The sequence below is a fragment of the Trachinotus anak genome, unplaced genomic scaffold (genome assembly GCF_046630095.1).
Source record: "Trachinotus anak isolate AG129_WGS33_773 ecotype Australia unplaced genomic scaffold, CSIRO_AGI_Tana_v1 ptg000010l, whole genome shotgun sequence".
NCBI lineage: Eukaryota > Metazoa > Chordata > Actinopteri > Carangiformes > Carangidae > Trachinotus > Trachinotus anak.
Window position 1 is genome coordinate 26837387 of NW_027273861.1, and position 16266 is coordinate 26853652.

At 38.3% G+C, this 16266-nt stretch overlaps 3 protein-coding genes across 4 annotated transcripts; 2 read left to right on the forward strand and 1 right to left on the reverse strand.

Moving 5' to 3' along the window:
• Nucleotides 1–6: 6 nt before the first annotated feature.
• Nucleotides 7–9312, reverse strand: henmt1 (HEN methyltransferase 1). 2 transcript variants are annotated; one of them, XM_071486490.1, is made up of 9 exons: nucleotides 9175–9312; nucleotides 5781–5893; nucleotides 3730–3864; nucleotides 3383–3565; nucleotides 3042–3228; nucleotides 1792–2005; nucleotides 1508–1637; nucleotides 1023–1180; nucleotides 7–405 (listed from the first exon to the last, which is right to left on the reverse strand). In XM_071486490.1, exons 1-9 carry the CDS (start codon nucleotides 9202–9204, stop codon nucleotides 299–301), a joined length of 1257 nt encoding a protein of 418 aa, XP_071342591.1. In that variant the 5' UTR covers nucleotides 9205–9312; the 3' UTR covers nucleotides 7–298. The 2 variants fall into 2 exon arrangements, with proteins under 2 accessions (XP_071342591.1, XP_071342590.1); XM_071486489.1 differs by lacking the exon at nucleotides 9175–9312 and adding an exon at nucleotides 6164–6469 and having other exon boundaries at nucleotides 8–405.
• On the forward strand, nucleotides 8441–11853 carry LOC139626219 (trace amine-associated receptor 13c-like). Its single transcript, XM_071486494.1, has 2 exons — nucleotides 8441–8633; nucleotides 9013–11853. Exons 1-2 carry the CDS (start codon nucleotides 8461–8463, stop codon nucleotides 9809–9811), a joined length of 972 nt encoding a protein of 323 aa, XP_071342595.1. The 5' UTR covers nucleotides 8441–8460; the 3' UTR covers nucleotides 9812–11853.
• Nucleotides 11854–13457: 1604 nt separating this feature from the next.
• On the forward strand, nucleotides 13458–15898 carry LOC139626218 (trace amine-associated receptor 4-like). Its single transcript, XM_071486493.1, has 2 exons — nucleotides 13458–13908; nucleotides 14288–15898. Exons 1-2 carry the CDS (start codon nucleotides 13736–13738, stop codon nucleotides 15084–15086), a joined length of 972 nt encoding a protein of 323 aa, XP_071342594.1. The 5' UTR covers nucleotides 13458–13735; the 3' UTR covers nucleotides 15087–15898.
• Nucleotides 15899–16266: the final 368 nt, after the last annotated feature.

Genomic DNA, 16266 nt, shown 5'->3' on the forward strand with positions numbered 1-16266 from the left:
ATTTAGAGTTTTATTGTGATATTTACATTTGAATTGTCCTTTCTCTGTACACTCATATTTTTGAGACAGATGGATATTCTATCTTCAATAACCCATTTTTTTCATACTCAAAACACAAAGTTGCAGTCCAAACAGGCCAGCTAACAAATCCAAGTCAAACTTTTCACAGTGCATCCTAGGATTTGTGAATTCAACTTGCACTGTAAGGCAGGGAAAGCCTTTTGCTTACTTCTAATTTTCCTTGTTAAATCTAACCACATCACCTACTTGTCCTGAAAACAAAGCTCCATCCTCCAGATCAAACATTTGCCTCCCAGTCTTCTTCTTGTTCAGCGGTGAATGAGTGCTGGATGGCCTCTGCAAACCCGCTGTCCTCCAGATCATTATAATCTTCCTCTTCAAGCTCTAAGAACACAGATGAATGACAAGAGTCACAACCACAGAATTATTCAGTTTTTTTAATAGGCTGATGCTACATTGTTTTTGTAAGTTCAATGAGCTGAGCTGTAGAGAGTGGTGATTGTGGAGACTAAGCCTGGTAAACCACTACACCACCATGGGGCCAATTTACAGTCAAAATGGCGACATCAGCTGGACTAACCTTAGTATTGCATTTTTACATTCAGTGTCACCAAAACACATTGAGTTTTTCTTTGAGAGCTAATAAACATTTAAATGAATTTTTATTGTAGAAAAACATTTGCAGAGCCAATTTTCTAGCACAAGTATTGTTTACATCCATCTTTACAAGTTCTTCCCTGACTTTGTGGTGCAGTGCAGCACATCTGGGCATGTTACCACCACTATAGATCAGTGAGTACTGTGCCACCATTGGGAAGACTGAGTATCATGTGACATCACCAACAACATCACTAGTGGAGAAAAAATATACACACCACTAGAGGAATAACTTGCTTAATAAATTTCACATTTTACCAAACACGTTCTTTCCCTTCTAATATATTAATGTGGACATTTTAGACACAAAAAGACAAACTAAACTGATCAAATGGCAACAGCACCTTGTTCCTGGTAATTTATGAGCACAGCAGCACCATCCTGGCTGAGTTTAACTTCTGGGTCATCCATCAGCAGATGTCTGAGATTACTGAGACTTCCACTCAGGGCACTGACTTTGGGGCAGCAGGACCACAGCACATCAAGAGGTACAGACACACACCTTCAAGCACAGATAAAAGGCAATAAAAATGAAAGTGGTAGGGATATGGCTGTGTCTCAGCTTAATATTAAGAATAAAACTTGAAGAATAGTTTTGGTGCCACACATTCAGATCAAGAATCAAGAATGAAAGAAACACAGCTCAACTTACAAAGTTTAGTTGGGGTTTTCAAATAATGACTGTCATGGCATGAGGATTATTAAGAAAACTGTACTGGAAGCAAAGACAGTATCTTCAAAAACAGAACCGTAGGTCTGCTCATGGTCTGCTTACCACAAACTGCCTTCTGACTTACTATTCTACTTCTTCTTCTTTGAGGAAACTCACCTGCGCAATGTGCACGAATTCTCTTGTCTTTGGAAATTTGGCCAAAATACTTCTTCATCCTTTTCCTCCTGATCCTCTGATACACTTTTCCCACACTGCTCTACTAGACTTCTCATCTCTGCTCCACATGCTGTAAATTAGAGATTTGATTGGGTTGGTAAAAAAAGAGAAACATATGTGTTTTATATAAGCACAATTAACCAAGTTCATCAAAAACACCTATATTCAACTCTCAGGCAGTACAAACACATTAGTGTCTTGTAAAAACTCTGTTGGTTATTCACCTGTCTGATTCTCTTCCATCTCCATGCATCGCTCTGAGAGACATCCCTCTCCTCCTCCTGCGGTCTGACACAGTGTATAAGTGCCGTTCCTCTTACCAGTCTTCTCCTCCATCCATCCACTCTTCAGTTTTTCTGCCCAATACAACACCTCGCACACCAGGACCCTTCGCAGGGTGTTGTTGTCACGCAGGCTGGGATAGTTTATACTGTACAGCTGGTATAAACACATAAAGGAAAAGGATTAAAACATCAGAGCCTGGACCTGTACACATGGATGATCTGAGAAACTTTTAATGTTTGAGATGTGATATTTGCACTGTTTGTGATTTCCCAAATCCCACTGTGATCATAAAATATCTGAAGATACAGTATTTATTTAGAGAAGTGAAAAAAATCTGACCACTGTGTGAATTACAGGTTTCCATCTTTCGAGGGAACACTGAGGGAGAGCGATACAGGGGTCAACTTCAACCTCACTGTAGTTCATAGGAGCCACCACCAGAGGCCACTAAAGCTTAAAAATTACCCAATGCTGTTAAAAAAAGCTCTCTTCAGCCAAATCTGATCAATTTGTGTTGTTATGTCCATAAAAGAGAGACAATTATTTTCCCTTCATCTTTACTGTCACACTGAAGTTCATATATACCGACAATGCACAGAGATACAAGGCTGCATTCCCCAGTGATTTATAGATATAATAAACACACTGGAATGACTAATTTAGACTGACAGAAGACTACATTCACATCGGTCAGTTCTCAAAGTTCAACTTTGTTCAACTGGTCATGAATTAGTCACATAGTACTTGAATAGAGTGCTTTCCATTCAGCTGAGAGGGGCTTCTGCCCATGGCCCAGAAATCAATCTGAAATCTGTCTGCAATCACTTACATTGTTCCTTTAAATGCATCTCAGAGGAAAAGAAGTGAAGTGACAAGAGGTTCTCAATGGAGCTTAAAATGAGGAACCTTAAATGTATCTTATATGAAAGTCTTACTAGACAGCAACACCCTTTCAACATGAAATCTGTTTGATTGTTCAGCTGATCTGATGGATAAATAAAATATCTCTCTCTCACATCCCTGTGGGGAGGAGCTAAGACAAGAAAAAGAGATGCAAGTGGTGCAAACAAGGTGCCACTTTAGCCAAATGGAAAGCACCTATGGTTCGAGCTCCGGGCCACCATAAAATCCAACACATTTGGGAAGCAGCCATTTAAGAACCAGTTATATATAAATTAAACATACACACCAGTGTGTATGTAAAAACATCCTCTGCATTGTCACCAAGCAGCATGTTGCAGCCATCTCTCCCCCCGAGCTGGCGAAACACCCCGATCTGAGTGCAGAAGCCGACTCTCTCCTGCTGGCCTGACGGTGCTTGTCCGACCCCAGTGAACTCCACCTCATAACCGAACTCCAAACACACCTTCAGAGCCCTGAGGAGGGATGTTATCTTTAACAAAATTCAGTTCAAATCATTTAACAGCACTGACGACATATTTTCTGTCACTACCATCCTCATTAACACATCATCCCACATCAAAAATCAAACGCGTCTAAACATGGATCTTTCAAAACAGCGTATTGTACCAGGTTCTGAACTCTTCTCTGGTCCACTCAAACTTGTGGTCACTGTGCCTGAAACCTGCCAGTCCAGGGAGAAGGGGGTTGAAGTCAGAGTTTGGGGTGCTGACGATGGCCGCCACTGGGGCCATGTAACCAAACACCACCTCAGAGAAGCTCTCCACATCTGCAAGAGTGAGGTGCTCTATGCTGGACACAACCAGGGAGGAAACAACAGACAGACAGCAACAGAGAGATGAAATCGACACAGAGAGAAAGGAAAAGTTAGAGAATCAAAAGAATAGAAAAATATGAGAAAACGACTCATGTTAATAATGACACTGAGCCTTAATGTTACACAAACAGCCACTTACAGCTCTATACTGGTCACCAGATCAAATCCTCTGAGTCGGGCGTCTCTTTGTGTGACTGAGCCCTGGTACAGCTCAATACGCAGCTGATCATAACTTGGCTGCAGATAGTCAGTTGATATGGGAGCTAATCCATGCCTGACAGAAGATACAAGCAGAGTGTACACAATATCAGTCCACACAGTGACGGTTATCACAACAACAAGACCCACAAGGCGATTGAGGAGTCAAAGATCAACTGATGCTTTGATAATCACTTGGTCTTTTTAACTTTTTTTTCCAGCAAGCAGATGAAGAATAGGTTAGTGAAGTCAATTGTCTTTGAATGGGGCTATATAAATAAACTTGACTTGCCTCTTTTCACTCAGTTTCTTGACTGACAGCATCACATTCGAATCCAGAATTTACTAATATTTAGTGGAATCAATTCTTCCCTTTATCTGTGTAATGCTTCCTGTGCCACTCACAGCCACATAACCCCAACACACAGTATTTTCCTCCACTATGCTCAACAGTTGGCAAGGGGAGGTCAGGTCAGGTCATTTATTTTTTGTCCACTGCAATTATCAACAGAATATGTTAACTTTTGCATACAGCTGAATGGTAAACTGCATAGTTTTGCAACACACTTCTTAAATTCAACTGTAATTTGACTATGGGTCATTGACAAATAAAGCTTTTAAAAATGTTTTTTTAAAAAAGTCTTTTTAAAATGAATATTATGCATATATTTGAAATTAGAATAATGTGTTTCAACAAGCCTTATTTGTGTTCAGTGAAATGTTTGACAAGTATACCTGAGTGTGTCTATAGTGGCTAACACATTGTTACTTCGTGGTTGAGTTTTTTGTTAACTATAATTTAAGATTCTTGCATTTCAGTGGCCAGGTATTTAATATTTTTAATATCCAATTTTACATTTTAAAACTTGTATATAAATATAAAAATCTATTTAATACAATAGCTATATACCTCATAGTCTTCAACCATTTGTTCACTTTAACCTATCATTTATTGGTTTAAATAAAAATTTTACCTGGTCGCACCACCTGACGATTCAGTTGTCACCTGACTTTTGCAGCTAATTTCAAATTAAACAGGCTTCTACTTAGACACCTGTTTAACCTTTAGCCTTTGCTAGCAAGTTCACACATATAGTTTTTTTTAATAAAATGAAGAGTCTTATAATAAAATAACATTTTCCTAGTTTTACCTTGGTTGTACCACATGACAAGAAATGTGCACCAGCCCAACTATGAGTTGAAAGTAGCTATTTTTATCAATATTTGAGAGAGCTCTACAAACCTTTTCACTCATCAATAAAGATCACCTGGGGTCCTCTGGCTGATGGAATATCCTGTTTGATGTTGTCACTATTCACTTCAGAATAAAAGATGCATGTTTCCAGTTGCACCACCCTGACATTTGACAATACACAAATTCCCGGACAAAAGTTTTTGAATTATCTTAACACCTTTAAAACTATTAATATTTGTGAATTTAGTTTATTTGAAAGGTCTCAAACATGAAATCATGCCAAGGTATCTATTTTGAATTTATTATTATTATTATTATAATATCATATTTAACACTTTTCTCAGGCTGTTCATTAACTCAGACGGTTGCGCCACCTGACATTTTGGTGGTTTGAGAGGCCAAAATATAAAATATATACATTATTATAATGTACTGAAAACATGGTCAAACTACAGCAGTTTTATAGAATAAAATGATGCATGTCATGAATTAATTTAAATTATTTTGAAGGAAAGTAATGCACTGGGACACAAAAATATGCAGGTCATGTCAATGAGCCCTGTTTGAAGTAACTTTTCATCCATCTAGTGCTGTAAAAAGCGTATTGACATTAATGTGCCAATTTTCTTTTATTGATCAATTAATTATTTAGACTTTGAAATGTCAGAAAATAATGAGCTCTACATAATGTGCACCTGACATACCGTGATATACAGCATATACTGACAAAAAAACTCTTACTTCAGCTATAAACTAAAAACTATTCAGTCAGTCACAGCTTTCATTTACATACATACATCTTTTTTCTGACTTTGGTCCCGTTGATGTCCACTCCAGCCAGAAGTTCAACTTCACGGTGAAACTTGAGCTTTTTGAGGAGGCTACACTCACTACACCCGAGGTCCACCACCTAAAGAGGGCAAGGACAAGGTGTGTGAGAGGCTGAATCAGCCAAAGAAGTTAACATTTGGCGACAGAGACCAGAATATTAAAGTTATCTCAGCGATGGAGAAGCGTCGGAAGAAACAGTGGATGCTAAACCCGCCTGTAGCTAACGTTAGCTTGGACTGGTTCGGTGGAAACGGCGCTGTGGTGATTAGCTTTGCGTCGCTCAGACAAACGTCGGCATTGAAGCTAAAGTGTTCAAAATGAATATGTTTCTCATTCAGATGTTAGGTACCTTTTTAGGTTTGTTCCTTTTGACAAAATCGATGACAAACTGATGCCTTTGCCTGTGAAGCGGCGGACTGAACATCTTGCAGGTTAAGCTAACGTCCACAGCTCCGCCGGCCGTTGGAGGGCGCTGTTGTTATTCTCTGTCGACGCGTTTTTTTCCATACAGAAAGAAATGGCGACAGAAATATACAAACAAAACATGGATGTATTATAAGAGTATAATATAAGGTCTTATAATACATCCATGAAACAAAACTGCAAAAAGATGCAAAATTACTCCATGGGGACAAATAACTACAGAGGCAGGAAATGAGCACAAAGTGTCGCAAAAGTGTCACAAAACAACCTCAAAAACTAAATTGAGAACACAAAGATGTGAAAAGACCACAGAGATATCAAACAACTACAAATAGACACAAAACAGACATAGAGATTCAAAATAACCAGAAAGAGACAGCAACTACAAAGGACAACAAAGAGTAACAAAACCTATACAAAGAAATGCAAGATGGCCACAACCAGACACAAATTGTCTACAGAAGATGCCTCTGATTTCAGTTTTGGGGTCTTGTATCTATGTATGAGGGGCTGGGGGCCAAAAAAATTACTTAAATAAAAAAGCAATTATAAAAATAGTTGCAGAATATTTTGCTGAGTGGCTACAATTTCTTGTTAGAATTTATATTTTTCTGTTTTTCCTATATGTATGATGCAATAATATGAGGCAATTAGACAATATGTTATTCAGAAAACTGACAAACAACATGTCATCATGCTTCACATTAAGGGCCACATTGCATATCACAGTGCATTCACACCTTCTTGATAAATAATGTCTCAAACCTCAGGGCATACCTCCAATCAAAGGTGTTAAGAAAACACACCGCACAGCATAAACACAGCATTCAGTCTTCTCTCATCAACACATGATGTAATACAAGCTTGTAAACAATTAGTGTTGTATTCCCAAAACAGTATGTGTTGCTTTGCCTTTCAGCCTCTTACTCCAAAACTGGGATACAAGGCCAACATCATAACAATGACATGCAAAGTCTAAACAATATGAAACTTTACATTGATCCAAGATTATGTTAACTGTTGAAACTTCCCAATTTTGATATATTTATGTCAGGATTTTCCTTTGCCATTATTAATGAGATGGTGACATAACAAAGTACAAAACAAAGTCATCACTGTTGAATGAATGTTGAATGAGTGCTTGATATATTAACACTGACAGATTTGTGAACTATTAACAACAAAACAGAATATTGCTTTTATTTATTTTGAATGAGGCAGAGATTATGACAAAAAATAAGATAAAGAATTAACATGTTTGTACATTTGCTGTGCATAAAGTCAAGCAAATTAAAAGACACTTTAAATCTAAATCAAAGTATTATAAGTCACTATCTATAGATGAAAAATTGTATTCAAATTAAACAAAAAATTGGCTTTTTAAAAATTATAATCAGTACCTCGGATCTTTTTACTTCCTGTTTACAATTATTTGTATTGACATTACACATCTTGTCAAGGGCAGCATGGTGGTGCAGTGGTTAGCATTGTCGCCTCACAGCAAGAAGGTTCTGGGTTCTGAGTAATGGCTAAAAAGTGTTGAGGTCACTGTGACCTTGACTTTTGACCTTTGACCACCCAAATCTAAACAGTTTGTCCTTGAGTCCAAGTAAATGTTTGTGCCAAACTTGAAGGGATTCCCTTAAGGAGTTCTTGTGTTTACAAGGCCAAAATCCTGTTTTGTAAGGTCACTTTAACCTTGACCTTTGACCTTTAGGCACCAAAATCTAATCAGCTTGTCCTCGTGCCCAGGTCAACGCTTTTACCAAATTTGAAGAAATTCCTGTTAGGCTCGCAATGATGATGGCAAGCAGAGTTAGTACAGAGATATTGTGTTGACAAGGCCAAAAAACGTTTTGTGAGGTTACTGTGACCTGACCTTTGACCTCTGACCACCAATATCTGATCAGTCCATCCTTGAGTCCAAGTGAACCTTTGTGCCAAATTTGAGGAAGGACAGGATGGCAGAGATTGGATCAGTACACGGTGGATAGAGGTATTTTGAAAGAGGGAGGGAGGTGCAGGGAGGAACAAACTGGAGTGGGGGGTGAGTGATGAAATAAAAAAGTTAGTCGTAGGAGCCGGGGGAAAAAAACAAGCTGATGGGAGGCAATGTGTGTGGCGAAACACGAGTAGGGGAGGGAGGAAGGATGATACAAATGTAGATGATAAAATGTCTCAACCTCAGCAGTTCTCTGCTCAGTCCAGCAGTCACTCCCTCTGATGATGGCGGACACACTGGGGGGAGATTACCTCTGTACCCCAGCCCTCAACTCCTCCTGCAGGTTAATGTCTGTTACTCCTGATGCCATCCTCATCAAAACACTGATGTACTGCCTCTCTCTGCTCACTGTGATGCTCAACTTGTTGGTCATCATCTCCATCTCCCACTTCAGGCACAGATGCTTTTCTTGAATTATAACAGTGTGTATGAATGTGTTTGTTTAACTGCTTTGTTTTTAAGTCAAACCATAGATGTCTGTCCTTTCACTTATTAATGAAAATGTCATTCTCTGTGGATTTGTCCTGTATAAATGTGTCACAATAGCATTAATCATGATAAACTTTACTTAATAATACTGGTGTAGTAATTAGTTCAAATTGTGGTGAGCCGATAAATATCACACTGTACAGCTTTATTTGGCATGTCTGGTTTTCATATTGCTGTGTCTATAAAAGTACAGTTTCACTGTCCATATTCTGTCTTTATTCTCACAGCAACGGCTGAATATGAGGCCTTGAAGAAATATCATTAATCACATTCTTCCCCCCCAGGCAGCTCCACACCCCCACCAACCTCCTCATCCTCTCCCTGGCTGTGTCTGACTTTCTCCTGGGCCTTGTAGTGATGCCACCTTCAGTCATCTTGTTGCAATCCTGCTGGTTTTTGGATAAAATCACATGTGCTCTTTTGTACCTGACAAGCTTAATCCTCACCTCCGCCTCTGTCGGGACCATGGTGCTCATCTCGGTGGACCGTTACGTTGCTATCTGTGAGCCTCTGCATTATTGTTCCATGATGACAGCAATCAGAGTTAAAATATGCGTGTCTGTGTGTTGGTTCTCCTCTGTTACCTACAACTTAATCATAATGAAAGATTTCTTGTCACAAATAGATTTATCTGATTCCTGCTACCAAGAATGTTCACTCACCATAGATTACATTTCAGGGGCAGTAGATTTGATTCTCACCTTTTCCGGCCCTGTTGCTGTTATCATAGTTCTGTACATGAGAGTGTTTGTGGCGGCTGTGTCACAGGCACGAGCCATGAAGTCTCAAATTGCCAAATCCAAGACTGTGTCTGTCAAGAAATCTGAGATGAGGGCTGCTAGAACTCTTGGTATTGTCCTTCTTGTGTTTATACTCTGTCTCTGTCCATACTACATCCCCTCTCTGGCAGGACAGGAGACCACAGTTCCTGAGTCACCAGCTGCAATGTGGCTCTTTTACTGTAACTCCAGTTTCAATCCTCTGATCTACGCCTTTTACTACCCCTGGTTTAGAAAGACAGTTAAACTCATTGTCAGTCTTCAGATACTGCGGCCAGGTTCCTGTGAGACCAAGATAATGTAGAGAAAAACAACTTTACTTTATTATGGAAAATTCAATCTAATTGAGGGTGAAGTAAAATGTTTGGTTTAACTATATACTATCAGTTCACAATAATTTTGAATGAATACAATGAAAGCAAAATGTCACTGTAAACATTCAGAAGTGAAACCACATTTGAAACAGCCTTTGCAATTGAATTTAATGGAGTTTTGTCAGCCTTCTTGGTTTAGAAAATGTTCTGAACATCAATCATTTCAGTGTAGTGTACTTTAAAACCTGAATAGTTCTCCATAATGAATGAGGAACAGGGGAAGCCTTAACATTGCAAAAGAAAAAAAATATGACATTGTTATAAATCGATTGAATGGCCAGACTTTAATGTTTGATTTGGGTTTTTTTAATGATCATTTTTAATATTTTTTTAATTTAACAAGTAGAAATGTAGGATAGGATAGAATCATGAGGTCAGCAAACATTAGTGAGAGATACAGTACATTATACTAACTGAGAATTATTGCCTAATGGTAAAGATGAAATATATTTTAAAAAAATGAAAGATCATTGTCCATTTCTCATGAATAACAATTGCTTTTCATGTCATATTTTTCACTTTCACATTCCTTTGTTTGTATTTATAACACATAAAAAAAAATGTATATTTATCTGCATAGTTTAATGTTTCCTGTAATTTAGTGAGCTAAATAATATGACCTTGACTAGTGAGGGCTCCTCATCAGGAACTTTTCATTGATGACTTTCTGTGCATAAACGATACCGAGGCTTTTTTTCTGTGTGTTCGAGAACATTGTTCCCCCTACAAAATATTAAATGATGTTTGAAGTGTACGTTCTGAGTGCTCTGGAGCTTTACGTAGCAGTCCATTTCATGTAATCGATCAATATAATCATATAGTCTTTTATTACCTCAGACAAACTGAATAAAGATTCTGTTTGTCAATTTTAAAGCGAGAACAAACATGTTAATATGACACTGTCTCACACAGGGAGACAACAAGTCATTTCATCGCTTTGAAGTCCTGTGAGAAAAGGGAATCAGTGACATACTGTGCATCTGCCTTATCTTACACTGGTCTGCAATTTGTTTTGTGTGCATTCTCAAAATTAGAAAATGAAACATTTACCCACAAGATATTGAGCTGCCATGATTAGCTGATTAAATAATTGATCAATCCACACAAAATCAGGAAACTATTTTTAAGTAATCTTTCAAGGAAAACTACCAAACATTTGGTCCTTCCAGGTTCTTAAATGTTAATAAAATCTGATTTTGTTCTGGCCTCAAATGACAGTAAATTGATTCTGTTTGGATTATAGACAATTTTTCACTTGTGTATTATTGTCCAAATGATTCACTGTGACAACATTAAGCATTTTTACCATCAGGGAGCGACTCCACTGTTGCAGTCTGATTGTATTGAAGTCTATGGGGAAATGGCTCTACTTCTCACTTTAATTATTATCTCAGCAAATCTTTTCTTAATGAGTCTATGGTCTCAATCTTTAGTTTCAATTCTACTCCAATACAACATGTTGATTTTTTAAGCTAGGATCCATTTTAGAGGAAAATAGACAATAAAGCAGTGTATATATTAGGGCGTGGCTACAGTGTGATTGTCAAGTTATGTGGATGTTACGTTTTTCCAGCTCTGCCCAAACTTGAAAATGGCTTGTTCAGCACAAAGATTCAGGGACAACTCAATTCCTTTTCTTTTCTTTTTATTTTTTCTAGATGGATGTTGAATTGAATAGCTTGAATGGAATAGGTTGATAACCTTAAAGTTAAACATAGAAATATATATATACGTTAGCAAATTAACATAATCCATGTATTGTTTAAACTTAAATAGTCCAAATAAAAATGGTACAATTTTACTATTGCACAAAAATTAACTACAATCAGCATTAATAAATATGATGAAAGGGCCTGAAATGAAATGCAGAGTCCAGCATTGATATCCTCCTACCGGTTGTGCCTTCTGTGCTGACAATGAGCTGTTTTCTCTCTTGCTTTCCTGGCAGGAGTGAATCCATATGACACCAAAGATTTCTTCCCATGCTCTTCAAAACTGGTGTGCAGGTGAACTCAGTCCCCCTATGAACACTGACTGCTGTTTTCAGGTTCCACTGATACTTGTTACTTTGCCCCCTTCAGGCCTTGAGCGCATTTGCAGATTGTGCTCTCTGGTTTCTAACACAACAGTGATTAACAGACTGGATTATGGACAATTTTTCACTTGTGTATTATTGTCCAAATGATTCACTGTGACAACATTAAGCATTTTTACCATCAGGGAGCGACTCCACTGTTGCAAAAAGAAGTCTGATTGTATTGAAGTCTATGGGGAAATGGCTCTACTTCTCACTTTAATTATTATCTCAGTAAATCTTTTCTTAATGAGTCTATGGTCTCAATCTTTAGTTTCAATTCTACTCCAATACCAATAACACATGTTGATTTTTTAAGCTAGGATCCATTTTAGAGGAAAATAGACAATAAAGCAGTGTATATATTAGGGCGTGGCTACAGTGTGATTGACAGACTGTATCACACAGGGCGACCTGCCTGAATATCAGGATAGAGAACAGAGCAGGTCAGATTCACCCCTCACTCCACCTCAGCTCCAACTTCTCCTCCAAATATGCTTTCCTCTGGTTTCAAAAAACCAAGATGGCGACAGCCAAATTACAAACTCCAGGCTTCAAAAATAATACATCCATGCTTCAAAACGGCAGTTCACGAACCAGTGGGTGACGTCACGGTTGGTTGTCACTTGGTTCCAACAAATGGATTTCAAAATATAGCAATATGGAAAAGAAATGACTGAATCAAAAACTGGTTGATCTTTGCAGCAGTGAGGGAACTGAAGCTGTTAAGTAGGAAATGCTGGGCCTTTTCTTTCTGTGAGGACCAGTCAAATGCTTTCATAGCTTTTGTGTTATCCATTTCATATCCGTGCAGGGGTCGCGTTAACCATCATTGATAGAATTCTTAAATAATGACAAAAAATATTTAGAGGGGTTCATTTCAACAGATTAGAACAGAGTCATACAGCAGATTCTGTGGCATCACGTTCCTGCACGGACCCTTTACTTACATGGGCCGGGGTCATGTGTCTGCCTCATCCCCATGCCTTTATAATGTGAGTTGCGTTTTTCAGAATGAAATGCTATTAAATAGGATATGTCTCATTACAATTAAAAATGAAAATGACAAGTAAAAATTGATTTTTTACGATCCTGTCCGTCAATATGAAAAACTAGAAAATCTAACACCTCTGTGTCCATGCCCGCTGCTGCAGTATTTGGTCTGTGACTTTTATTTATCATATCCTTCTTGCAAATGTAGAATCCTACAATGTCTGGAAGATACAGTAGAAGGAGTAACTACACATTGTAAAGTTGAACTAGAATTACCATCTTGCGGTTGTATACCTCCGCCACTCAGACTAGTTCCAGATTACATCCCTGTTTATGCAGCGTCATATAAAATATGAACAATTTGTGTTCAATTCTGTCATAATTGCTGTGTGAAGTCTTGAGTAATGGCTAAAAAGTGTTTTGTGAGGTTACTGTGATCTGACCTTTGACCTCTGACCACCAATATCTGATCAGTCCATCCTTGAGTCCAAGTGAACCTTTGTGCCAAATTTGAGGAAGGACAGGATGGCAGAGATTGGATCAGTACACGGTGGATAGAGGTATTTTGAAAGAGGGAGGGAGGTGTAGGGAGGAAAAAACTGGAGTGGGGGGTGAGTGATGAAATAAAAAAGTTAGTCGTAGGAGCCGGGGGAAAAAAACAAGCTGATGGGAGGCAATGTGTGTGGCGAAACACGAGTAGGGGAGGGAGGAAGGATGATACAAATGTAGATGATAAAATGTCTCAACCTCAGCAGTTCTCTGCTCAGTCCAGCAGTCACTCCCTCTGATGATGGCGGAGACACTGGGGGGAGATTACCTCTGTACCCCAGCCCTCAACTCCTCCTGCAGGTTAATGTCTGTTACTCCTGATGCCATCCTCATCAAAACACTGATGTACTGCCTCTCTCTGCTCACTGTGATGCTCAACTTGTTGGTCATCATCTCCATCTCCCACTTCAGGCACAGATGCTTTTCTTGAATTATAACAGTGTGTATGAATGTGTTTGTTTAACTGCTTTGTTTTTAAGTCAAACCATAGATGTCTGTCCTTTCACTTATTAATGAAAATGTCATTCTCTGTGGATTTGTCCTGTATAAATGTGTCACAATAGCATTAATCATGATAAACTTTACTTAATAATACTGGTGTAGTAATTAGTTCAAATTGTGGTGAGCCGATAAATATCACACTGTACAGCTTTATTTGGCATGTCTGGTTTTCATATTGCTGTGTCTATAAAAGTACAGTTTCACTGTCCATATTCTGTCTTTATTCTCACAGCAACGGCTGAATATGAGGCCTTGAAGAAATATCATTAATCACATTCTTCCCCCCCAGGCAGCTCCACACCCCCACCAACCTCCTCATCCTCTCCCTGGCTGTGTCTGACTTTCTCCTGGGCCTTGTAGTGATGCCACCTTCAGTCATCTTGTTGCAATCCTGCTGGTTTTTGGATAAAATCACATGTGCTCTTTTGTTCCTGGCAAGCTTCATCCTCACCTCCGCCTCTGTCGGGACCATGGTGCTCATCTCGGTGGACCGTTACGTTGCTATCTGTGAGCCTCTGCATTATTGTTCCATGATGACAGCAATCAGAGTTAAAATATGCGTGTCTGTGTGTTGGTTCTGCTCTGTTACCTACAACTTAATCATAATGAAAGATTTCTTGTCACAAATAGATTTATCTGATCCCTGCTACCAAGAATGTTCACTCACCATAGATTACATTTCAGGGGCAGTAGATTTGATTCTCACCTTTTCCGGCCCTGTTGCTGTTATCATAGTTCTGTACATGAGAGTGTTTGTGGCGGCTGTGTCACAGGCACGAGCCATGAAGTCTCAAATTGCCAAATCCAAGACTGTGTCTGTCAAGAAATCTGAGATGAGGGCTGCTAGAACTCTTGGTATTGTCCTTCTTGTGTTTATACTCTGTCTCTGTCCATACTACATCCCCTCTCTGGCAGGACAGGAGACCACAGGTCCTGAGTCACCAGCTACAATATGGCTCTTTTACTGTAACTCCAGTTTCAATCCTCTGATCTACGCCTTTTACTACCCCTGGTTTAGAAAGACAGTTAAACTCATTGTCAGTCTTCAGATACTGCGGCCAGGTTCCTGTGAGACCAAGATAATGTAGAGAAAAACAACTTTACTTTAAAAAGGAAAATTCAATCTAATTGAGGGTGAAGTAAAATGTTTGGTTTAACTATATACTATCAGTTCACAATCCTTTTTTAATGAATACAATGAATTCAATGGAGTTTTGTCAGCCTTCTTGGTTTAGAAAATGTTCTGAACATCAATCATTTCAGTGTAGTGTACTTTAAAACCTGAATAGTTCTCCATAATGAATGAGGAACAGGGGAAGCCTTAATATTGCAAAAGAAAAAAAATATGACATTGTTATAAATCGATTGAATGGCCAGACTTTAATGTTTGATTTGGGTTTTTTCATAATTATTTTTAATATTTTTTTAATTTAACAAGTAGAAATGTAGGATAGGATAGAATCATGAGGTCAGCAAACATTAGTGAGAGATACAGTACATTATACTAACTGAGAATTATTGCCTAATGGTAAAGATTAAATATATTTAAAAAATTAAAAGATCATTGTCCATTTCTCATGAATAACAATTGCTTTTCATGTCATATTTTTCACTTTCACATTCCTTTGCTTGTATTTATAACACATAAAAAAATTATGTATATTTATCTACATTGTTTAATGTTTCCTGTAATTTAGTGAGCTAAATAATATGGCCTTGACTAGTGAGGGCTCCTCATCAGGAACTTTTCATTGATGACTTTCTGTGCATAAACGATACCGAGGCTTTTTTTCTGTGTGTTCGAGAACATTGTTCCCCCTACAAAATATTAAATGATGTTTGAAGTGTACGTTCTGAGTGCTCTGGAGCTTTACGTAGCAGTCCATTTCATGTAATCGATCAATATAATCATATAGTCTTTTATTACCTCAGACAAACTGAATAAAGATTCTGTTTGTCAATTTTAAAGCGAGAACAAACCTGTTAATATGACACTGTCTCACACAGGGAGACAACAAGTCATTTCATCGCTTTGAAGTCCTGTGAGAAAAGGGAATCAGTGACATACTGTGCATCTGCCTTATCTTACACTGGTCTGCAATTTGTTTTGTGTGCATTCTCAAAATTAGAAAATGAAACGTTTACCCACAAGATATTGAGCTGCCATGATTAGCTGATTAAATAATTGATCAATCCACACAAAATCAGGAAACTATTTTTAAGTAATCTTTCAAGGAAAACTACCAAACATTTGGTCCTTCCAGGTTC

What these genes read in the sequence shown, in the direction of transcription:
- henmt1 (XM_071486489.1), bottom strand. Translation starts at nt 6,238, where the DNA reads ATGTTCAGTCCGCCGCTTCACAGGCAAAGGCATCAGTTTGTCATCGAT. An exon ending in AAAGGAACAAACCTAAAAAG is followed by an intron (nt 5,894 to 6,163) that starts GTACCTAACATC and finishes TGCCCTCTTTAG; the next exon opens with GTGGTGGACCTCGGGTGTAG. An exon ending in CATAAATTACCAGGAACAAG is followed by an intron (nt 406 to 1,022) that starts GTGCTGTTGCCA and finishes CTGTGTTCTTAG; the next exon opens with AGCTTGAAGAGGAAGATTAT.
- LOC139626219 (XM_071486494.1), top strand. Translation starts at nt 8,461, where the DNA reads ATGATGGCGGACACACTGGGGGGAGATTACCTCTGTACCCCAGCCCTC. An exon ending in ATCTCCATCTCCCACTTCAG is followed by an intron (nt 8,634 to 9,012) that starts GCACAGATGCTT and finishes CTTCCCCCCCAG; the next exon opens with GCAGCTCCACACCCCCACCA.
- LOC139626218 (XM_071486493.1), top strand. Translation starts at nt 13,736, where the DNA reads ATGATGGCGGAGACACTGGGGGGAGATTACCTCTGTACCCCAGCCCTC. An exon ending in ATCTCCATCTCCCACTTCAG is followed by an intron (nt 13,909 to 14,287) that starts GCACAGATGCTT and finishes CTTCCCCCCCAG; the next exon opens with GCAGCTCCACACCCCCACCA.